This window comes from Periplaneta americana, chromosome 6 (assembly GCF_040183065.1).
Source record: "Periplaneta americana isolate PAMFEO1 chromosome 6, P.americana_PAMFEO1_priV1, whole genome shotgun sequence".
Classification (NCBI taxonomy): domain Eukaryota; kingdom Metazoa; phylum Arthropoda; class Insecta; order Blattodea; family Blattidae; genus Periplaneta; species Periplaneta americana.
The window spans coordinates 3189392-3215503 of record NC_091122.1 but is presented as its reverse complement, the minus strand read 5'-3'; the positions used below and the strand labels follow the sequence as shown (position 1 = coordinate 3215503).

General features: G+C 37.5%; 1 protein-coding gene across 5 annotated transcripts in view; it reads right to left on the bottom strand.

Annotated features, from left to right (window-relative positions):
- Positions 1-26112, bottom strand: part of rut (adenylate cyclase rutabaga) — a 681419-nt gene that overhangs the window by 232064 nt on the left and 423243 nt on the right. For all 5 annotated transcript variants that reach the window (XM_069827313.1, XM_069827316.1, XM_069827315.1 and 2 more), the window contains exons 3-4: positions 25218-25730; positions 17163-17395 (exon numbers count right to left, since the gene is read on the bottom strand). In XM_069827313.1, the coding sequence (XP_069683414.1) occupies positions 17163-17395; positions 25218-25587 (603 nt within the window). In that variant the 5' untranslated portion in view covers positions 25588-25730. The remainder of the gene's footprint in view (positions 1-17162; positions 17396-25217; positions 25731-26112) is intronic.

Genomic DNA, 26112 nt, shown 5'->3' with positions numbered 1-26112 from the left:
TTATGTATTATATTTTTCATATATCAAAAAGTATTTTAAGCCAAATAGAGAATAAAAATTACGGGAAAAAGAACAAGATAATGTTGTCCACCTTTCCCAATCCATCGTCCTGGAATGGTTTCGTTTAGATAACGTCAGACCTCCAAGTGAAAGTGAGGAGGGATATCTTTCGTTCATGAATTTATTCGAATCTTCTTGAAGTTAGTGATATAGCCAGTTTTGTAACATGTGCAGGTAAGACAACCCTGTCACAGTTTGCCCCGCAAAAAAAAAGGTCCACCAACTTTACTAACAGAAATAACACAAGGACTAAGCAAGAATTTTCACTCCCCTAAATTGTGACAATTTAGCGAGTAACCTTATCGGACAGATGAAACGTCGATTCACTCGAAAGAAAAAAAATATTCTTTCGGAAAAGTTGTCGCCACTTTAGAAATGAATGGATTTTCTATGTGCGCGTTTTTTTTTTTTTTAATCTTGGACTTTTAAATCTTCCTCTATCTAGCGATGTCAGAAATGTGTTCATCTCTTTTACAGTTTGTTTGGAATAAAAACTTGAAATCTGCTGCATTATTCTTAATAACCCTGTATATCGTGTAGTTCTGTGATCCCCCAGCTTTCAGCTCTTAAGAAGCAAATAAGATCGACTTCGCTGGGGGGGGGGGGCACGGACTCATTCCGGGGCAGGAAACTGCTCATCGTCGGAGGATCCATTATGTCACTTCCGGCGTCGCGTCTCTAGCATGGAAATCACATTTCGCGCTTCTTTCTCAAGTCTTAATAAGTCGAGATGTAAACGTCATGTCGGGCTGTAGAGCGTGTCGTACTGCATTAGCGGGGTGCATACGGACCAGGGGCGACAGGGCTGCTGCTATACTTTAAGACAGTTGTCTGCTGGCAATAACGGGGAACAAGCCTGGGTTTAATTTTCCGTAGAAAAAAGTTTATTTTTATGTTAGAGTGTGAGTGTTTGTGTGTGTGTTTGTGTTCATGTGTGTATTTCTGTTCGTGTGTGTTTTGTGTTCGTGTGTGTTTGTATTTGTGTTTGTGTGTGATCTTGTATTTGAATATGTTTGTGTGTTTTATGTTAGAGTGTGAGTATTTGTGTTTCTGTGTGTTTTATGTTACACTGTAAGTGTATGTGTTCTTGTGTTTGTGTGTATTTTATGTTAGAGTTTGAATGTTTGTGTGTTCTTGTGTTTGTGTGTTGTGTTTGTGTTTATGTGTGTTTTTGTGTTTGTGTGTTTTTATGTTAGAGTGTGAGTGTTTGTGTGTGTTTATATTTGTGTCTGTGTATGTTTATATTTGTGTTTGTGTGTTTTTGTGTTTGAGTGTATGTTTGTGTTTGTGTGTGAGTGTGTGTGTATGTGTATCCCGGGGCGGGGCATCTACATATTTTTGCACAGAGTATCTACGCAATCCTACACATTCTCGGTCGAATTCGTAAAGATCTGAAATGGAAGAGGCAGTGGTGTCTGCAGCATTAAAGCTAATTCTGAAGAAAGCCAAAATCATGACTGATGAGAACTCAGTGAAATTTATAATTATACCCAATTTAGCAGCTTTTGAGGTCTTTCCTCTGACAATTAAAGGATTAAAAAATAACTACGAATGGTTGTTATAATAAAGAAATCATTTATTCTAAATCATTTATTACTATTATTATTATTAGTATTATTATTATTACTGTATTATTTAGGCCTATATTTACTAATTTTTTACTTTGTTATTTAACGACGCTGTATCAACTACTAGGTTATTTAGGGTCGGTGGGATTGGTGATAGAGATGGTATTTGGCGAGATGAGGCCGAGGATTCGCCTTACGGTTAGGGAAAACCTCAGAAAAGATCCAACCAGATAATCACTCTAAGCGGGGATCGAACCTGCGTCCAAGAGCACCTCCAGCAAGCATCTTAGCCGTACTAAATGTTATGTAATTTCTGCCGATATCCTATAGCAATAATTTCTGTCGGATAACGAACAGTGTACCTTCATTACAAAGGAAGTCATGGTATGAGGAAATTCTTGATAATACGCATGAACACACGGAAGCTGTATCTACGAAGCGTAGGAGCTAGTGCGACACCCGATGTAGCCGTAAATCACGGACGGGCTCAATACCGTGACCGCCGGGTATTGTGTGATCCTCCACCGCCTCACGCACCTCACTCGTGCCTAATCCCTCCTCCCTGACTCCGCAACAGTTAGGAGGCTCCAGTTCACCTCCCACCGCCTTGCCCGTGAAAGAAAACAAGTGAAGTCGCATGCGGCGAACTCCCTCGGCTTTTGATATTCAAATCCAGGTTGGATCGCGTTAGCTGCTCTCTCACAAAGATTACGGCCACATCAGCTAGCGGGGGGGGGGACGTGATGTTTGAAGACATGTCACAGTCGTCCTTTATTTGATGGCTTATTATAGCAATGGTACACTTACCGGGACAAATTTTCTCGTTAATAAGAAACTGCAACACCGAGAGAAAAAAAAGTGCAGAGTAAATTCTGGAGCTAAAAGGAAATCTGGCAACATAGCCCAGCTTGCAACTAGAATCTCAAGTAATATTTAGTAGTCCACACCTGTGGAGTAACGGTCAGCGCGTCTGGCCGCCAAACCAGGTGGCCCGGGTTCGAATCCCGGTCGGGGCAAGTTACCTGGTTGAGGTTTTTTCCGGGGTTTTCCCTCAACCCAATACGAGCAAATGCTGGGTAACTTTCGGTGCTGGATCCCGGACTCATTTCACCGGCATTATCACCTTCATATCATTCAGACGCTAAATAATCTGGATGTTGATACAGCGTCGTAAAATAACCCAATAAAATAAATTTATTATTAATTTAGATTAGTTACAGTGTAAAATGCCAATAAGAAGTCATTTCATATGAAAAAAAAAACCTTTGATTGTTTTCTCCTGTCTTTGTAAAGTGAAACGTCCAAACCTACACACGTATGGTTCAATAAAAAATGTTGCAACTTAACGGGTGTCCAAGGTAGAGAAAGTAGAAATTTTTCAGCATGCAATGGAAAGGAAATTACTGTACATAAAATTAACGAACTGCAGCATTTAAACACTTTGCCGTTTAGTTCGGCATTAACCCTTAAATTGGCAATATATCCTATAGGATACACCAGGTTAATAGGATATATATATATATATATATATATATATATATATATATATATAATTTGAACTGGTAATGGAAATTACGGGAAAACGGCTGAACGGATTTTAATAAATAGTCCCTCATTTTGAAGCTTGGAACCCAAAGTTTTTCGGAAAAATAGTAGTTTTCAGTAAAATGTCAATTTTCCTACATAATTTTCCTATTTTCCAAAATCCATCTGTAGTCAGTTTTGAGAACTAGCTAATTGCATTTCAGAATAAAACAAAACACACACTACAGTAAACAATATTACACGAAGGCCATGATCTGCAAGAATGCTGACATATTTAGAGCTCAAATTAAATTGGTATTAAAAAAACTTAACTTACTAAAAATAATTTACAGGTTCGATTCTGTGGTGTGTAATTTTCTGGGTACAGCTGTGTATTGGATATTAAAAACTACAAAACTTGAGGTGGTTTGATGACATTATTACCATCAGAAATGAAATATTATTGTAGTTAATGCCATGATGTGACTATTTTTCATTAATTATACATATTAATGCTATATTGATGATATGAAAGTGAAACGTTTTGGGGTTATATAAGCAGATGTAGAGATTTCTATATTTTAGTGAGTGGCTATATAGTGTATATAGTACTGTATATGTTACTGAAAGTTATAAAACTTATGTAAGATAATAATATTATTAAAAATCAAATATTTCTATAGTTATTAATCAAGTGGGGTTGGGTCTTTTTCATATATTTAATGGCGGTGTGGTGTAGATATTTATATGCGTGGTTCTCTTCAGTATTGGCTCGAGAGAGAGTATCTTTCATTATTATGGAAGCAAATAACTTTCAGAATGTCTGGTATTCTTCATTGAAAATAAATCTGAAAAATGTTTATTTGAAAGTCTAATGAACTTAGTTTGCAGCATTTGATGCACAAGCAACTAATATATATATATATATATATATATATATATATATATATATATATATATATATATATATAATTTGAACTGGTAGTGGAAATTACGAGGAAAACGGCTGAACGGATTTTAATAAATGACCCCTCATTTTCATGCCTGGCATCCAAAGTTTTTCGGAAAAGTAGTAGTTTTCAGTGAAATGTCAATTTTCCTACATAATTTTCCTATTTTCCAAAATCAATCTCTTGTCAGTTTTGAGTACTAATTTTATTGAACCACGGCCGACTTGATAGAATTTCAGAACAAAACAAAACACACACTACAATAAACAATAGTTTATTACACGAAGGCCATGACCTGCAGGATTGCCGACATATTTAGAGCTCAATTCAATTTGTTATTAAAAACTGATTCTGCAGTGTATAATTTTATGAGTACAGCTGTGTATTGGATATTCAAATCTACGAAACTTGAGGTGGTTTGATGACATTATTACCATTAAAAATTAAATATTATTATAGTTAATATCATGATGCGTCCATTTTTCATTAATTGTACATAATATGGATGCTATATTGATGACAGGAAAGTGAAACGTTTTGAGGTTATGTAAGTAAATGTAGAGAATATCTTAATTTAGATCTTCATTTCTATAATTTACTGAGTGGCTGCTATATATAACTACAAAACTTACGTAAGATAATAATATTATTATTAAAAATCAAATATTTTTATAGTCATTAACCCAGTGGGGTTGGGTCTTTTTCATATACTTAATGGCGGTGTGGTGTAGATATTGATATGCGTGATTCTCTTCAGTATTGGCTCGAGAGAGCGCAAAAATTACAGTTCCTAAGGAAAGATCAAAAGGTATTACTTACTGATAAAATAAGAGGCCTAGAAAATTTTGTAGTCTCCAGATCATTTCAGCAAGATCTCTTTGTAGGATAAAATGATTTTACGCTCCACATTTCAAGTTCTACATGCAGCAGCTATACGAAAATGCTATTGTTCGAAAGCTTAGCAAACCTGACATTTTTTTTTTTTACTTTTGCCTACAATCCACAATGACCTGAAATAGCTACTGCTATCGTCCTGACATTGATACTTGCGTTTCCGCGTTGAAACTCAAAAACTGAAGGTGGGTAGGTTCAAAAAAAGTATGTGGCCTAAAAAAACCCATTCAGAGGGAGTATGTTTCACTATTATGGAAGCAAATAGCTATCAAAATGTCAAGTATTCTTCATTGAAAATAAATCTGAAAAAAAAAATTTGAACGTCTAACGAACTTAGTTTGCAGCAGCATTTTCTGCACAAGCCACTAGTTTGCTATAATTTTATTAGAACAATAGAAAAAAAATGGTAGGAAAATTAAAATTTTACAATACCATAATATTGCGTAACATAATATAAAATATGGACATTGCGATAGTTGTTTTCTTTACGGTCCGCCACGGGTTAATAAACTAGTGTGAGAAATGAAGCTTTGCCAATTTAAGGGTTAACAGTGTGGCGAAACCTTTCCTTTCCCACTGCAGTTTTTACCATGCATTTAATATTTGAAGTCCTATTGTTGCTAATGTTTGAAAAGGCTGATTTGCAATTTTCCTACAACTAACACCATCACGCAAAGATCAATAACTTCTTTGTTTCTTCCAATTGTTAATTCCACGTCTACTCATATTGAGGCACTCTACAAACTGCACGAACCGACTCTCATAGGTAAACACCTAAACAGAGGCTGATTTCTACACTCCAACAATTTCGCATCACAAAGTTTACTACAAGCTTGTATTTACTATTTTGGAAAAGGTAACTGTACCAGAACAATGGAAGAAGTCCATAATTTTACCTTTCTTTAAGAAGGAGACAAGACTAACTGTAATAACTTTCTAGGAATATAATTTTTGTTGACGTCGTACAAAATTTTGTCCAACATTCTTTTGAGAAGATTAACTCCGTACGCAGATGAAATTATTGGAGATCATCAGTGTGGTTTTAGGCGTAATAGATCGACTATTGATCAGATTTTTTGTATTTGACAGATATTGGAGAAAAAATGGGAGTATAAGGGTACAGTACATCAGTTATTCATAGATTTCAAAAAGGCATATGACTCGATTAAGAGAAAAGTTTTATATGATATTCTTATTGAATTTGGTATTCCCAAGAAACTAGTTCGATTAATTAAAATGTGTCTCAGTGAAACGTACAGCAGAGTCCGTATAGGCCAGTTTCTATCTGATGCTTTTCCAATTCACTGCGGGCTAAAGCAAGGAGATGCACTATCACCTTTACTTTTTAACTTCGCTCTAGAATATGCCATTAGGAAAGTTCAGGATAACAGAGAGGGTTTGGAGTTGAACGGGTTACATCAGCTGCTTGTTTATGCGGATGACGTGAATATGTTAGGAGGAAATCCACAAACGATTAGGGAAAACACGGGAATTTTACTGGAAGCAAGTAAAGAGATGGATTTGGAAGTAAATCTCCAAAATACAAAGTATATGATTATATCTCGTGACGAGAATATTGCACGAAATGGAAGTATAAAATTTGGAGATTTATCCTTTGAAGAGGTGGAAAAATTCAAATATCTTGGAGCAACAGTAACAAATATAAATGACACTCGGGAGGAAATTAAATGCAGAATAAATATGGGAAATGCCTGTTATTATTCGGTTGAGCTTTTGTCATCCAGTCTGCTCTCGAAAAAGCTGAAGTGCACAAGCTGACAACGCCCGTTCGTCCGCAGTGTCTCCTAGGCAACCAGGTTGTTAGGGCGTGCAGGTGCGTCCCTTTAAAACACACAGAGTTGCTGCCCTCCATGTCGTTTGCACTGTAATTGGTTCCGGAGCCCCGTGGTGGCACTGCCCGCGCTCAGAGCACACATCGCATATGCTTCCTCATCACAGTGTCTATTAAACAGCTGTTTTATAGAAATTTGCATCCAGTTATGTAAAGGGAGGAACAGCCATCCAACTATCAGAGTCGAGTACCATAAGGGGTTGTGCGCAAAAGTGCACTAAACTCCTATCTATCCATGCAACTATACTGTATGCTCCTCCGTCCAAAAATCAATTACTACATCCAACGTCTCATCCACCCACCCACCCACCCATCCATCCATCCATCCATCCATCCATCCATCCACCCACCCATCAATCCATCTACCCATCAATCCATCCACACATCCACCAACCCATCCATCCATCCACTCATCAATCCATCCAGACATCCACCAACCCATCCATCCATTCATTCATCCACCCACCAACCCATCCATCCATCCACCCATCAATCCACCCATCAATCCAACCATCCATCCATCCATCCATCCACCCATCAATCCATCCACACATCCACCAACCCATCCATCCATCCACCCATCAATCAATCAATCCATCCATCCATTCACCTACCCATTCATCCATCCACCCATCAATCCATCCATCAACCCATCAATCAATCCATCCATCCATCCACCCATCAATCCATCCATCCATCCATCCATCCACCAACCCATCCGTCCATCGACCCACCCATGAATCCATCCATCCATCCACCAACCCATCCATCCATCCATCCATTCATCCATCCATCCATCCATCCACCAACCCATACATCCATCCACCCATCAATCAATCCATCCATCCATCCATCCATCCATCCATCCATCCATCCATCCAACTACACATTGATCCATTCATCCATCAATCCATCCATCCACCAACCCATCCATCAATCCATCCATCCACCAACCCATCCATCCACCCATCCACCAACCCATCCATCCATCCATCCACCCACCCATCAATCCATCCATCCACCAACCCATCCATCCATCCATCAATCCATCCATTCATCCATCCACCAACCCATCCATCCATCCACCTATCAATTCACCCATCAATCCATGCACCAACCCATCCATCCACCCATCAATTCACCCATCAATCCATCCACCAACCCATCCATCCATCCACCAACCCATCCATCCATCCACCAACCCATCCATCCATCCACCAACCCATCCATCCATCCACCAACCCATCCATCCATCCACCAACCCATCCATCCATCCACCCACCCATGAATCCATCCATCCATCCACCAACCCATCCATCCATCCACCCATCAATCAATCCATCCATCCACCCATCAATGAATCCATCCATCCATCCACCTACACATTCATCCATTCATCCATCCATCCACCCATCCATCCATCCATCCACCAACCCATCAATCCACCCATCCACCAACCCATTCATCCATCCACCAACCATCCATCCACCCACCCATCCATCCATCCATCCATCCATCCACCTACCCATTCATCCATCCATCCACCCTAAATATTAATTAATATCAATTTGTTCAAAGGGAATGAAAATATGAACAATGTTCCCCAAAAGTGTCAATTCGTTCAAACCTCTGATCATCTGTTAAACTGTTCATCCATCCAACCACCCACCTACCCACCCACCCACCTATCCATCCAACTATTAATTCGTAAGTCTGTTCAAATTTCCGTCCATGTGACCAATGTCGTCCAAACGTCTGCCACTTTTTTCAAACATCAACCCATCTGTGCAACTGTCCGCCTACTCATCACTCCATCCATCCATCCATCCATCCATCCAACTATTAATTTGTAAATCCGTTCAAATTTCCGTCCATGTCGCCACTGTTATCCAAATTTTTGTCACTTTGATCTAACATTTGCCCATTCGTGCAATTATTGTCTATACAACTGCATATCCATAAGATCGCACAAGTGACGGAAATCCCAGTAGGGCTATCTGTTCAAGGAGTCCAGGATCATAGATTTATGATTCCTTTACGAACACTATCCGTTAATGAAGAGACCTCCAAGTAAAACACGCTGCCTGCTTCTCTCCCAAGTATCGGACAGACAGACGTCACTAGAAGTCTGGAGATCCAGTCACAAAATCACAAATCGGATCGCAGCACCGATGACTTCTACGAAACTGCGACGACGAGAAATGGACGTGCAGACAAACAAATGAAAGTGTTTAGATGTGAAGATACTTCCATTGCACTTGTCCCACCCGCTGAACTCGACACTAATGGCCCGGAATTGCATTACATGTTTGAAAGCGAGTCCTCACAATCAAATAACACGCGTCGCCATGACAACGTAGCGCCAGGTGACTTTATATTCCGAGTAATTCAAGCAGCGCTCCTCCGAGAGCAAGACGGAGCCATGTGCCATGGGTAACGCTGTTAGCACATTTGTGTAATATTAATTTGAGAATAATTATGACAACGAGGCCAATCTAGGACAGGCATGTCAATTGATGCCCACAGGAGCAAGCGCGCGCTTTAGAGCCCAGGAGAGCCTGAGAGCTTTACAGTGGAAAGGAAAGAGACAGACGAAAGAGGTGGTACAGGGACATCATTTTATTTTTACTTCAATTTTTGTTGTACCTGAGTTTTTGAATGTACTTCACTCCCACCCCTTCTACTAATGAAGTTCCAACTCCACACAGAACCAAGACCGCAGATAGTAAGCAGTACTGAGTTACTGAGTATAGTACGTTCCAGAAATATGTTCGCGTTTTCCAGTGACGAAAGAGCTTTCAATATTGAATCACATTTTCGCACAGGTACTGTCCGTTTGCCTACGTCGCATCCCGATTTCCCCCACCTGTTTCCGCTCGCCCCTCTGTAAAAGCTGGGCTGTTTTAGCTCTTTTCTGAAAACATTAATTTCTGTTAGGAATTGGACGTTTACGTAATATTATACAGCTGTTTAATTTAACTTAAATAAAAGGGCCTCGTTAAGTAATTAACTGTCACGTGATTTCCCCCCTTTCTACAATCCTGCGGCATAACCACTTGGACGGACAGTAGATAGCATGTCTGAGTAATTTTATATTTTCGGGTCGGGCAGAAGTGAAGATTGAATTTACAGTACGTAGAGTAGGTACAGAATTATTTCAACATGAGTTACTAGTACGAAGGACGAAACTGGCAATTGGAATTAGATGCAATAGTCTATAGTGCGATAATATGCACAAAAGAACTGAAGCCTGTATCGAAATGAACGGCCACCATTTTCAAAATTGTGTTTAAATATCCATATTATGATTATTTTTCAATTTAACTTCTTTCTCTGTATCGTACGCTAATGTGCTGTAGACAGTATAATATACACTGCATAATGAATACGTCCACATGGACAGCTCAGTTCGTGAGTAAAAACACTCATTGTTAATACAGTACTGTACTTTGATTAAAGAAAAACCTAATGAAAATTATCAAACTCAAAATCGCGATATTTCCTAGTTTACGTAAATGGATGAACTACTTTTCTTCCTTCCTATACCTAGTAGAGTGATTTGTGTTTCACGCCAGTATCATCGAACTCCAGTCTTGGAGGGGGGAGCAAGCGGTGTTTTCCTGTTCTCTAAAGGTATAGACAGGTTAATATTAAAAATGTTAGTAAAAATAAAATGATGTCCCTGTATATGCCGCTTGGTCGAGCTATATTCAGGGATGGCCAGCACTGATTCAATGGATAAAGGGAAGAGAACTTATTAAAACTGTATCCATGGTGATTTTTAGATTTGCCTGAGAAGTATAAGTGCATTATAAGAATGTAAGTTTTAATTTTAATGCTCATTTTTCACAAGTTTGATTTTTTTATTCAAAAGAAATATTTTCTCAACTTTTCGTATAGAAAAGTGAAATTCTCAGGTATAGGCCTATTTATTTAGTAGCCTTACAGAATGTTTTCGTAAATCTAATATACCGTATATACGTATTACTGAAGATAGTGTATTGAAAATTTTGAAAATATTCGCATGGAAATTGTTTGTAAGGAAATGAATTACCAAAGCAACTACTGTTACATCATAAGCAAAAGATACGTGCCCACGTGTTGTAAAAATGTCAGGTCTATAGCTTCAGCAGATTTCGAGAAAATAATTTAATAATCTGATGATAGGAAGTTGCTCACCAATATCACCTTAAAAGCATAATGCGATAAGAGTTTTGTTATGTAATATTAGTTACACTTAAAACAGATACAGTACCTAGGTAACTTTGCTTTGTACTGTAATATTGTTTTGATTAGTTTATTGATTACTTTTGTAAGGCTAAAGATACCATCAATATAAATTCCAACTTATCATATCAAACTCAATCTCTTTCTTTGGAATATCACTTTCTTTATGAATGATGTGTTTCATCCACTTAATACAGTATAATATTATACTACTATGGAATTTAAGTGAATATTCCTTCTTAACTCTCTATTATGTTATTAAGATTTAAAACACAAGTGCAATATTAAGAAATCAGTGTTAGTGCTTTTGTTTACAGACAATATAGATAATATTAAACAGAAAGAAGCCATATAAAAATAACGACATAAAATTTCACGTTCCGTTTGAAGTTTGTGCACCACTGTTTTCTTAATCCAACAGGTTGCTTATTCATACACACAACCCTTCCTCTTTCCATACTTAGCGCTTGCTGCCCGCGCACGACGTCAAGGTCAGAAAAATGCGCTTGCTTTGACATCACTGGTCTAGGATCTTATCTGCCACTTTTAAAAAGGAGAATTTGTGAAGCATGTCATGGGCAAACGGTATAGTCGTAACATTAACGATTTTCCAGCATTAGACACAAATGTCAGCACAAATGTTTCGTTTGCCGGACATTTACAGACTAAATCATTCCCTTTTATCCACTGGCTTCAGGATACTTGACAATGTTCAACTGATGTACCTCACACTCGTATAAAATACGTCGGTGGGTACCGTTACAGACGAATAACTGGGGACAAGACACGTTTTGAATCGAATACCATTCACTACAATTCAGCAACAGTAGCAGTAACTTCTTGTCAAAATAAAGAGAAACCACTTCCCTCTGGTGGCAGATAATGAAAATGAAAATCATATGGTGCTCTTACTTGGAAATTGGGAAATGCTGAAACAGAGCTAATTTTATGTTTGAGCTAGTAAGAAAAGCTCAACAAAAGTGTGCTGCCTCATAAGTGACTACATTGAAAATACTTAATGTTCTAGAACATACGGAGCTTCATATATTTTTTATGTATGTGCAGGGCAAAACCATAACCATGCGCTTGTGACATTTTTGTTGACAATAAGTTCATTGAAAACATTTCACAAGGTATCTTACTCCACATAACAGAGCACTTGTAGAGGTAGTAGTAGTGATAGTAGTAGCAATGGTAGTAACAGTAGTGATTGTAGTAGTAGTGATGGTAGTAGTAGGAATGGTAGTAGCAGTAGTGATAGTAGTAGTAGTGATGGTAGTAGTAGGAATGGTAGTAGCAGTAGTGATAGTAGTAGCAATGGTAGTAGCAGTAGTGATAGTAGTAGCAATGGTAGTAACAGTAGAGATAGTAGTAGCAATGGTAGAAGCAGTAGTGATAGTAGTAGCAATGATAGTAACAGTAGAGATAGTAGTAGCAATGGTAGTAACAGTAGAGATAGTAGTAGCAATGGTAGAAGCAGTAGTGATAGTAGTAGCAATGGTAGTAGCAGTAGTGATAGTAGTAGCAATGGTAGTAGCAGTAGTGATAGTAGTAGCAATGGTAGTAACAGTAGTGATTGTAGTAGTAGGAATGGTAGTAGCAGTAGTGATAGTAGTAGCAATGGTAGTAGCAGTAGAGATAGTAGTAGTAGTAGTAGCAATGGTAGTAGCAGTAGTGATAGTAGTAGTAGTGATGGTAGTAGTAGGAATGGTAGTAGCAGTAGTGATAGTAGTAGCAATGGTAGTAGCAGTAGTGATAGTAGTAGCAAGTGTAGTAGCAGTAGTGATAGTAGTAGGAATGGTAGTAGCAGTAGTGATAGTAGTAGCAATGGTAGTAGCAGTAATGATAGTAGTAGCAAGTGTAGTAGCAGTAGTGATAGTAGTAGCAATGGTAGTAGCAGTAGTGATAGTAGTAGCAATGGTAGTAGCAGTAGTGATAGTAGTAGCAATGGTAGTAGCAGTAGAGATAGTAGTAGCAATGGTAGTAGCAGTAGTGATAGTAGTAGCAAGTGTAGTAGCAGTAGTGATAGTAGTAGCAATGGTAGTAACAGTAGAGATAGTAGTAGCAATGGTAGTAGCAGTAGTGATAGTAGTAGCAATCGTAGTAACAGTAGAGATAGTAGTAGCAATGGTAGTAGCAGTAGAGATAGTAGTAGCAATGGTAGTAGCAGTAGTGATAGTAGTAGCAATGGTAGTAGCAGTAGTGATAGTAGTAGCAGTGGTAGTAGCAGTAGAGATAGTAGTAGCAATGGTAGTAACAGTAGAGATAGTAGTAGCAATGGTAGTAGCAGTAGTGATAGTAGTAGCAATGGTAGTAGCAGTAGTGATAGTAGTAGCAGTGGTAGTAGCAGTAGAGATAGTAGTAGCAATGGTAGTAGCAGTAAAGATAGTAGTAGCAATGGTAGTAGCAGTAGTGATAGTAGTAGCAATGGTAGTAGCAGTAGTGATAGTAGTAGCAATGGTAGTAGCAGTAGTGATAGTAGTAGCAATGGTAGTAACAGTAGAGATAGTAGTAGCAATGGTAGTAGCAGTAGTGATAGTAGTAGCAATGGTAGTAGCAGTAGTGATAGTAGTAGCAATGGTAGTAACAGTAGAGATAGTAGTAGCAATGGTAGTAGCAGTAGAGATAGTAGTAGCAATGGTAGTAGCAGTAGTGATAGTAGTAGCAATGGTAGTAGCAGTAGTGATAGTAGTAGCAGTGGTAGTAGCAGTAAAGATAGTAGTAGCAATGGTAGTAGCAGTAGTGATAGTAGTAGCAATGGTAGTAGCAGTAGAGATAGTAGTAGCAATGGTAGTAGCAGTAAAGATAGTAGTAGCAATGGTAGTAGCAGTAGTGATAGTAGTAGCAATGGTAGTAGCAGTAGTGATAGTAGTAGCAATGGTAGTAGCAGTAGTGATAGTAGTAGCAATGGTAGTAACAGTAGAGATAGTAGTAGCAATGGTAGTAGCAGTAGTGATAGTAGTAGCAATGGTAGTAACAGTAGAGATAGTAGTAGCAATGGTAGTAGCAGTAGTGATAGTAGTAGCAAGTGTAGTAGCAGTAGTGATAGTAGTAGCAATGGTAGTAACAGTAGAGATAGTAGTAGCAATGGTAGTAGCAGTAGTGATAGTAGTAGCAAGTGTAGTAGCAGTAGTGATAGTAGTAGTAATGGTACTAGCAGTAGTGATAGTAGTAGCAATAGTAGTAGCAGTAGAGATAGTAGTAGCAATGGTAGTAGCAGTAGTGATTGTAGTAGCAATGGTAGCAGTAGTGATAGTAGTAGCAATGGTAGTAGTAGTGATAGTAGTAGCAATAGTAGTAGCAGTAGAGATAGTAGTAGCAATAGTAGTAGCAGTAGTGATAGTAGTAGCAATAGTAGTAGCAGTAGTGATAGTAGTAGCAATGGTAGTAGCAGTAGTGATAGTAGTAGCAATAGTAGTAGCAGTAGTGATAGTAGTAGCAATGGTAGTACAGTAGTGATAGTAGTAGTAGTAGTAGTAGCAGTAATAGTGCTAGTAGCAGAAGTGACTAGTAGTATTAATGGTAGTAGCAAGCATACTACAAACCTCTTTCATGTTCCCTAGCAAGTGTATAAAGTGAAATACTGTTAATGTATTTACCGGTTAAAGCTCGCAGCACACATCTGTAATGCTGCTTCATGAGAAAAGTTGGGTGTGAGGCGGGGGTAAGCATGAATCTGCAGCAAGGTGACGTCAGATTGTTCCTGCACCAGCAGGACTGATTGATGAAGCGTGGCAGTCATTAGTCTAGGCAGACAGGCACCCCACTTCACGGCGACAGGGGGGAAGTAATTGCAAGCCTACCGCTGGGGTGACTTTCGAGGAAGGGGTTGTTAATCTTTGTTATTCTTGCAGGGCTTCTAAACGGAAATATACCTTACAGTTATTTCGAAGAAAGGAAAGGGTGCAAACAGGTCTTCATCTTTGTGGGCCTCCATTAGGTAAGGACGATTATACAGTGTGTTTAGAAATGTACATTACAAGCTTATCGATAGGCTTTCAAGTGTACCTTGTTGAAACTGCTACGAATCGAAGCCGGACGAAAAATATGGGAGACATCCATGTTTTTCGTCATAAATGGACAATGTCCTTCCGAATTTCTCTGACAACTCTATTAAGAAATAAAATAAGTAAACAAAAAAAAGTTTATCGCCATGAATTTCGCATCGAAAGAATATTTTTTCATTAATTTATAGTTATTTATAAAACAGTTATATTACCGGTTGTTCTGTATGTTTGTGAAACTTGGACTCTCACTTTGAGAGAGGAACATAGGTTAGGGGTGTTTGAGAATAAGGTGCTTAGGAAAATATTTGGGGCTAAGAGGGAAGAAGTTACAGGAGAATGGAGAAAGTTACACAACACAGAACTGCACGCATTGTATTCTTCACCTGACATAATTAGGAACATTAAATCCAGACGTTTGAGATGGGCAGGGCATGTAGCACGTATGGGCGAATCCAGAAATGCATATCGAGTGTTAGTTGGGAAGCCGGAGGGAAAAAAAGACCTTTAGGGAGGCCGAGACGTAGATGGGAAGATAATATTAAAATGGATTTGAGGGAGGTGGGATATGATGATAGAGACTGGATTAATCTTGCTCAGGATAGGGACCGATGGCGGGCTTATGTGAAGGCGGCAATGAACCTCCGGGTTCCTTAAAAGCCAGTAAGTAAGTAAGTAAGTAAGTAAGTAAATAAGTAAGTAATTTATAGTGTCAGTTGTATGTTTTATTAAACTTAACAATGGAACCACTCTTGAACTGTTTTCACCTTTGAAATAAGACTTATTCGAACAAGCACCGTACAGTTCCGACCTGGCTCCCAGCGATTATAAACCCCTACCGAAACTCATTTTCTACGTACAAGCTCATAGTGTTTCATGAACTGACGAGGTTGTTTGATAATGGTATTCAAAAACTCGTAACACGAGTTGTCTCGGTTGCCATGGTAATTATATACACGCATTAGTAAAAATTATGCAACACTGACTGTAGCTGTGCTAGTTCTAATTTTATGAAGAAACACTATACAGGGTTAGTTAAAAGTCCCGCACCACCTAAATAACTTTTGAAGCATACGGTTCAGAGACATGAAACTTGGTATGTGGGGATAACCAAATGCTAAGAACTCAATAATGGTATTACCGAGGTTTTTCTACTTCCAGTTTAACCGGAAGTAACTCCAACTCTTTTATTTTAAATGGAACACCCAATATATATATATTTTTTTATTTTTGAATAGTGCTCATTAAAAGCTTTTCAAAAATTACCCACACTCGATACTTCTGTACAAATTCAGTGTTACTAAGTCAAGAAAACAGAAAAGTGTATCGAATATTAAAATAATAAAATACTCCTTCCTTAACAAAAACAAAACAAAGCTAGCTCACCTTCTAAATTATGTGTTCAAATTGGTAGCCCTCAGCTGCTTTACAATATGTCACTCGATCATAGAAACCATTTAAGGAATGATTTAACCTGTCTTTAGGAATATCTTGCACCACTTCCATTTTTATTTAGCAACACAGAATTTGTACAGAAGTATCAAGTGTGGGTACTTTTTGAAAAGCTCTTAATGAGCTTTATTCAAAAATAAGAAATATATATTGGGTGTTCCATTTAAAATAAGAGAGTTTTACTTCCGGTTAAACCGTAAGTAGAAAAAACTCGGTAATACCATTATTGAGTTCTCAGTATATGGTTATCCTCACATACCAAGTTTCATGTCACTGAACCGTATGCTTCAAAAATTATTTAGGTGGTGTGAGACTTTTAACTAACCCTGTATGCAAAAGTTATAGAGGTGAAAGAAATATTTTGAACATGTTTTTACGAACTGTTTTATCTATTTACAGGGTGTGCCAAGGAGTCAGTTTTTTTAATGGCACCATGTACTTTTCTTTTTACTTTTTTTATTCTTCAAGAAATTCAAGACATTTTAAAACCATCTATGTACTAATTAGTAAAAAAAAAAATCATTCAATTTGATGAGCCTAATCTTTATGTACGTAACAAGGAAAAATGCTTCGGTATATCAATTTCTTACTGTGGATAACATGAAGGCCATGAATTAAAATATAATCATACCTGCTGCCAGGTGAGCGAAGGAAACTCTCTGGCGAAGATGGCGGCGAAGATGATGTGGACGACTGGCAGGAAGACCCCGAACACGGCAGCCACCCAGGTCTTCAGGGGCATCATGGCGTACGCCAGGAACACTACAAACACCACCTGCCACACGCCCTCGGCCAGGACGCGACGGGTCTCCACTCGCATCCCGGACGACCCGGCGCTCGTGTCCTCAGGCGACATGGTGGGGCCTGCGAAGTTGACACATGCTTTCTCTTTACATTTCGTACATTGAGAGACATAAAATAGTGCGTTATTTTATTTCAATACTCTGTGCAGTTAAAAATCAGGTTTTAAATAAAAAGTTACGATTGATATCATTTCATCATCTATAGGGTGTCTCATTTACGTTGCTCCCATAAAATAAATTTTTCTAATTGTTTTAAAATTGAAGGGCTTAGTGGAAGAAGGGGGTATCCCTCAAAAGTATGTTTTTGAGATATTTAGCATTTTGTTAGATTCTCTGTAACTTAAGGAAAATAATAAGAATCACAAAGTCTTTTGGGTAATGTGTTAGGTAGGTATTGAACTAACTTTCTGCAAATGTAGAGCATAATATCTTGATTATTATTGTTATTGTAGGAAAATTTCACTTATGATATACTATATTTTACAACAAAGAAAGAAACAAACTTTGAAAGGTATTAATCAAAAGACACTTAAATAAGATACATTTGTTTGTCTGTTGAGTCAACTATCCGAAGACAGGTCTGAACCTCATAAGTGATACCAACAAGGCACCACTTATGAGGCAACTAGACCAGGAGGTAATGGGTTATGATCATTGTTTTCTACTTCACACCCATTATCTGATTTCAAATTTAAATAAAAGTTGCGATGAATTGGAGGTATGAACTTTAATATGGACAGTATGTCAGGACGCTAAGCAGCTTTGATGAGTATTCCATCGGGGTGCTTTGGTTTCATAACTGTGCTTGTTATACAGGGTGTTAAAAATATCCAATATTTTAGGAGGTGCAAGTATGCATCAAAACAAGAAAATAATGTCTAATAAACATCGGTCCTACAACACATACTTTCTGAACACTTCTTCATAGGAGGTGCCTAATCTAATGTCCACTCATCGCAATGCATTTCTCTGCCCTTTGGAGTAAGGAATCACGCACTCTTTGAAATTGACCTGATTCCTTTATGTGTCCATATAACAAAAGTCTAGGAGATTTAGGTTTGGGGAACGAGCAGGCCAAGGTGTGGGGCTTCCCCGACCATTGCAGTGGTGTGTGTCATCGTGTATGAACCACATCTGTGTCCCCATAACCAAACGTCTAGGGGATTTAGGTTTGGGGAACGAGCAGGCCAATGTGTGGGGCTTCCCCGACCATTGCAGTGGTCTTGAAATGTCAACATCAGGTGTTCACGCACATTGTGGTGAAAATGTGCTGGTGTGGCATCGTGTATGAACCACATCTGTAGTCCTGCTGACATGACACATTCTCCAGCAAGGCAGGCAATACGTTAATAAGAAAGTCCTAAAAGTCTCTGTGGTAGCAATTATGGCACTATTAATCTTTCACCAAGAATGCCTGCCCATACGTTGATTGAGAATGGGTGCTTATGCCTCGTTTCTTCAACTGCATGGGAATTTTCATCAGCCCACACATGCTGATTACGAAAATTCACAACACCATCTCTGCTGAACCCCGCTCATATCCGCAACCAGACTTTTGTTTTCAGTATTCCTTGCGATGTATCAGTATTCCATGCCAAAGGTGTCAACTACGGTATGATTTTCTGGTAGTCTGCTGTATTGTAGGGCAGAGAAATGCATTGCCATGAATGGACGTCACATTGAGCACCTCTTATGAACAAGTGTATGTTGTAGGACCCATGTTTATTAGACATTTTTTTATTTTGATGCATACTATCACCTCCTAAAATAGTGGATACTTTTTAACATCCTGTATTTGGTGGCTTTTCTCTTCCTGTATGTTAGTGAACACTTTAGCAGACATTACTTTGTCTGTGCGTGTAATATATTCTTGTCCACTGTTTCGTGCCTTCTGTCTGCTGTTGTCTTTCCATTTTATGGATTTCTTTTCCTCTTTTTGCTATTATTTGTCTTATTTTCACCATTTCGTCACTTACAAAAACATTAGTATGGTCAACATCCGCCATGTTGCTTGGAAACTTATTGTATCAAAGCAGTATTCTCCCATTGGTCAGTTAGGTAAACAGCTGGCCAATCAGAACCAAGGTTTCAAGGAACTGTGGGCTACCTCCTTATTCCATTCAGAATTTTGATACAACTTACAAAGCCCTTTCATATGTTCATATTTACTTTAAAATGGGACTATCCCTTACTTGAATAGCACATTAAACTAACAGTAGATGGACTCAGCTTCCATAATATGGACTTAGTTCATTTTTTACCAAAATGTGGGATACCCCCTTATTCCACTAACCCCTTCAATTGTTTAAGTATAACTATGGATTTGTGGTTAAAACAGGGATTTCGTTTTGAATATTCTATCCACTATCCAGCTAAATTAAAGCAGACGCTTGTACAGACTCTTATTATGCCTCATTTCGATTATTGTCACGCTTTATTCAGTGATCTCAGGGTGGATTTATCCCAGAAACTGCAACGTGTTCATAATGCGTGAGTTCGTTTCATTTGTTATGTCCGCTACTACGACCACATTTCGCCTTCTTTCGATAAATTATTGTGGCTCAGGTTAAATGAGAGGAGAAAGTTACATTCCCTTTCTCTGTTATACCGAATTTTGCACACCTCTACTCCCTCCTACTTATCTGTCCGATTCCACAGTCTTTCTCGGTATCATAACTTAAATACTCGGTCACAATATGATAACAGCTAGAAACACCACTGCACACATCATCTCTTTATTCTTCATCTTTCACTGTTGCTACTTCTCGTCACTGGAATTCTCTGCCGCCTGAAGTCAAGGGCTGCCGAACTTTAATTTCTTTTAAATGTAAATTAGAAAAATATCTTATGATGAGTTGCCACACCTAACGCGTTGCAAATGTGTTCCTGTGTATTTGTTTTTATTTTTTTTTGTTTCTTATTTTTATTATCTAAATCGTGTTTATTTATCACTTAACGCCAATATGTATCCCACTGTGTTGTTTTTTATTATTAATCTATTTTTTGTGTACATTTTATTCAATTGTCGGTTTCTGGTTTAATTATGTAAATCGTATTTAATTGTAATCTAATACTAATATGCAGGGAACGGATTTATATGGACTAAAAATATATGAAATATGTAAATATATATGTAGTTATTTTTACCAAAATATGGAATTAAATATGGATTTTTACCAAAATATGGAATTAAATATGGACTTAAAATTATAAAAAAATGACTATGTACGTTAAATATTGGTACATTTTAATCAAACTAAACAAAAAATATAATGGACGTACCTTATCTTCCAATGTAGTTTCAACAAAACACAATTTTTATTGTCTGTTACCATAACAATAGGTTACAAACATTTCTTTCAAGTGCTGAAAAGTGAATCTTCTTCTATTGTCTCTGAGGATAGATTTATACTGACTAAAAGAGCGTTCGACGTCACAAGAAGTAACTGGTACATAATTCAATTTCACAATGTCTGCTGGGGATAAGTCCAAGTTAATCTTCACTGTTGATTCACCACTCATCACAGCAACAACCTTTTGTAGTTCTTCATATCCAGGGTTTTTTGAAAGTACAGTGTCCACCTTAGCTCTTACTGCATCTGCAACTTTACCTCTACCACGATTCAGTTGTTCCACAGTACTATTTATAATTTCAAAACTTTCAGATAGTGAAAGGTGCCTATTTTGGAGACTTTTGAGCGTTTTTATGATGCATGAAAATGTATGCTGAATGTGAGCTAAGTCATTCTTCACACTTATGTCACAGGTAACTGTTTTCGCAGTATCAATTGAGACTGCATCTTCAGAGTCCAATGCAAGGAGAACATTGTTAATAGAGTCTATATGTTCGGCATAATATTCAACTGCTTCTAGCCATGTACCCCATCTAGTTAAAATTGGTTTTGGTGGCAATGGAATTTCAGGGTACATTTCTTTCAACACGTTAACTCTACTGGGAGCTTTGAGAAATACTTTTTTCACTGATGAAATCAACAAATCTACTTTAGGGAAATTGTCTCTGACCACTTCTGCCACACGATGAAATGCATGCGCCACACAAGTAAAATGAGTCAATTTAGGATATACAACAGATAATGCTTGTCCAGCTTTGACCATATAAGGGGCAGCATCGCTAATAAAGAATAACACATTATCGTACATAATACCCTTTGGCCACAGGATACCCATAGCTTCGTTGAACAGTTTAACTATAGTTTTGTTATTGCACTTTTCTAGAACATCACAATGTAAAAGAATTCGTTCAGAATATTGTTCACTTAACAAACCGATAACTACATTACCAACAAGTCTACCTTCTTTGTCGGGAGTCTCATCAATGGAAACCCAAATTGAACTATCTTTAATTTCATCTCTTATCTTCTGTATTGTCTCATCGTAGATGGATGGAGCATACGTCTTCCTAAGTGTTGACTCATCCGGGATTGTATGTTGAGTATATTTTTCAAGGAATTCCCTGAAGACCTTATTCTTTAGTTTGTAGAGAGGAATATCAGCAGAGATGAGAGAACGGCACAGGTCGATGTTAAACTCAGATCTTACATTCGATGTTGTTGGTTGTGTTAAAAACAATTGTCTCTGCTTGGAATTTAGTTGTTTGTTGGCCTGATGTTTACTAGTTGTAATGTGTTGTTGCACCAGGAACTTTTGTGTAGATGATACTGCACACTGACACAAATTACAAAATAATATTTTATTGTCAGTTGATAAACCATCTTCTTTAAATTCTGAAATGTAACTTGTTAGTTTTGATTTTAAATTGACTGAATGACGTACTTTTGGCATATTTACCGTCTTTATAGTATGATTTACAAAACTGAACCTATGTGTACTCTGACTGGCATTTAACTGTTGAGCTGCACAACTGAAGTCTGTTAAAAATTTTAAATTAAATTAATACAGTTTTGTAACTTACTTTCCCATTGTTGATAGGACTGCTAATTTTCAAATAACTCTGATGTTAAAGGGATTACTGAACATGTGTTTAAATCTCTATTGTTGAAATGTATTTTTAAAAGTTAATGGAATTTTGTTTTGTTTTATTGTTAAACCTAATATAATATGGACTGTTTTATATGAAATATGGAAAATATATGGAAATTAACGAAAATATGTACTAAACTCTAAAATATGGAAAAATATGGAAAATAAAAGTAGGATTTTTCAACCCTACACATTGTGAAACATAAAGATAATGCAAAATATAAATTATATTAGCTTCATAAGTAAATATGTATTTACATATAAATCCTTTCCCTGCTAATATGTATACTAATGTGTTTATTTTTATTTTTACTGTGTACATTTTTCTTTTTTATTGAATTATCGGCTTCTGTTTTTATGTGATTCGTATTTGATTCCAACAACATTAATATGTATTCCACTATGTTTATTTTTATTTTAGGAGGTAAATTTTATGTAACTACCTCTTTTGATCTCATTATGTACCTAAATTGTATCAGTATGTAATTACTTAATTCCGATCCAGTTGTATGTTCAACTATGTAAGCAAGTCTTAATCCTGATTGAGTGTAAGAAAAGGCCTTACGGCCTTAACTCTGCCAGGTTAAATAAAGCCATTATTATTATTATTATTATTATTATTATTATTATTATTATTATTATTATTATTATTCCATCATATCATAATGCTAGAGAGAGAAAATATTTATTTTGTTAGTCTATTTAGTTTTTCCGATGTGTTTGTACATTGAAATAAAGTATGTAGTTGTTTTCATAACTGATCGAAACCTTTTGACCGGTAGTGTAATACTTGCACAAGAAGCCTTTCAGATATTTCTAACTCTATCCCATAATTAATTGACCTAACTAAATACATCTATTCTGGAGTAATTAAATTTCACTACAAAAAATGTAATTTTTCAGTAATTTTTATAACAGAAAAATTGTTATGTAATCCACAGTTTAAAAAATAGAGAGATTGGGTTTGCAGTTAAAAAAAAAACTTCATTTTTCATAGCCATTTGGTCGCTTATAAACATCCAAGAGATTTCACATAAATATGAGGGCAGGAATTTTATGTAAATCAAACTATCTGGAACATTGTCGGCCACTTTTCAGACAATCACGGATTTTAACAATCATAAATTTGTATATATATTATCTACAAATTAATATTCCATATTGTAGATTACACAAGAGCAACACAAACTTTTTAATTATGGGGATGACATTATATAATAAGCTCCCCAGTCAATATTATAAATTACCAATCAACAGCTTCAAAACTAGATTTTACAATTGGTTATTAAATAATCCTTTTTATTCTGTTGCTGAGTTTTTCAACACAAATTTGTATGAAATTGTATTTTAATAAATAAGTTTAATTGCAATTTAGTTAGTTTTCTTCAATTTAAAAGTTTCAAATTATTTAATGTTTTCATTGTATTATTTAAATTTTACTGTTTCTTTTATTAGTGTTTTTTAAAATGTATTTATATGTTTTTCAATGTATTCTGACGAAGCCTAAAACTGTATGTCTAATGACCAAATAAATTGAATTGAATTCAATTGAATTAAGGAATGTCCTTAAACTTCTGGTAGAATCTGTAGTCTGTGTGCTTTTGTGTATAAACAGATGAACATTTTTCCATACTTTCCACTGCCTTCTGAATCATAAAGAGCAAAAATCGTATTTCTATCTCATTTCTTTGCTGTGAAATAGTATTTCAAAGCGTGTATACATCAATTTGGGACACACTGTATATACCAATCAAAAAACAGAACCAACCCACAAAATTTGATAACTATTGAACCAAAACTATAGAAAATGTCGAATTCACTCCCACTGTCTCTTAAGGGGAGAGGATGGTATTTTTTGGTGAAAAATGAGTAAATTTAAAAGAAAAAACATTCTTTAAAATACGCTTTGATATGTGTGGAATGCATTGCATAACATTTTGTGGGTATTTGTGACCTTATCGGATGTTGAGTCGCCCTATGGATTTTTAAATCACACGCCCCCTTTTATCGGTTTACGGTAACTTCATTTTTTTTGCTACATTGCCAGACAAAAATGGATATAATTTCTGAACTATTAAAGATACACGCATGAAATTTAGAACATACATTCTTTAGACTATTAGGAAACTTTTCTCTGTAACAGAATTTTATTTATTGATTTCATTTTAAAAATACGTCCGTTTGTTTGCAAGAAAGGAAATCAGAAAATTGCTATTAAATTTTAATTGTTTATTTTACAAACGTAGGGACTAATATCAAAATTCTGTTACAGACAGTTTGTAGAACATGCTTTTACAAATACATTGCAAAAAATGTTTGAATCTATCTTTAAAAACGGTTTAGATATATCGTTTTTTTTATTTTTTATTGGGTTATTTTACGACGCTGTATCAACATCTAGGTTATTTAGCGTCTGAATGATATGAAGGTGATAATGCCGGTGAAATGAGTCCGGGGTCCAGCACCGAAAGTTACCCAGCATTTGCTCGCATTGGGTTGAGGGAAAATCCCGGAAAAAACCTCAACCAGGTAACGTGCCCTGACCGGGATTCGAACCCGGGCCACCTGGTTTCACAGCCAGACGCGCTGACCGTTACTCCATAGGTGTGGACTATATATCTGTTTTAGTACAATCCTGCATTGGGTATATTTTTTTTAAATTTGGGCCCCCCAATAATTGTTTTTCAAAATATTTTTATTTGGTTGAGTTGCCACAGCTATGAGCTCTCTACATACAAGCAATTAATATTTTACACCAAATAGGAAAAAAGCTAAAAAAAATACCATCCTCTGCCCTTAAAGGGAACAAAATCTAGCAATCTACAGGGTGTAACAAAAAGGTATGTAAACACTTTAGGGAAAACACTAGGTTTGGGACTCACCGAAGGGCAGGGCGACTGCGCAGAAGGTGGCGCAGAAGAAGAGGATGGCGTAGCAGACCCAGAGCAGGTAGGCGTCCTGCATCAGCCTGGTGTTGAGGAAGGCCAGCAGCAGGGCGAACAGCAGGCAGTGCAGGCTGTGGTACACGTTCTGCGCCGTGGGCGCCTGCGCGTAGGCGAGGCTGAGGTTGGCCAGCACGCCCGTCAGCACCACGAAGAGCGCCACCACGCTGGCCACGGACGAGTGCTGCAGCTTGAAGATGTAGCGCTGGTACAGCGACTCCAGCTCGTCATTCTCGAAGCGGTGGCGGTTCAGCAGCCGGGAGAAGGCCAGCTTGCGGTGGGAGTTCATGGCCTTCACGCTGTGGTCCATGCTGATGGCCACCAGAGAGCTCTTGGGGCGCAGCAGGCAGTACGGGAACGGGAGCTGGTGCAGGGAGGACGTGGAGGACTTCTTCCTCGGCTCTTCGGTGAGGAAGAGTTGAGAGGGTGTACTACCGCTCTCGCGCCATCAATCTGCGGGAAACAGAAACGAAACAACCCAATCTTCAGCTAGGCCTTACAAGAAACACCCGGTAGAAAGATTATTTGACAATTTTACATGGTACATACTGAAAAAGTAACAGTGAAACCAACGGTTCCGGTGTACAAGCTAAACTGTAAGTAATTTTACGAAATGTAGTAATTATACACCTATTATACCAGGGGGATCCAGGAAATAACGACCGTTCGCGCATACCCGCCGCGCAGCTGACTCCCCTTCCTTGTTTGAAGGTCAACTGGCTTCCTTAACATGTGTTCTCATAATGTTGTGAGTACTGGTTGCAACAAGTCGCCATTGTGCATTTTGTGTTACTTCAAAATGAACGACGTGATTGATAATCCCGCCGACTGTGAG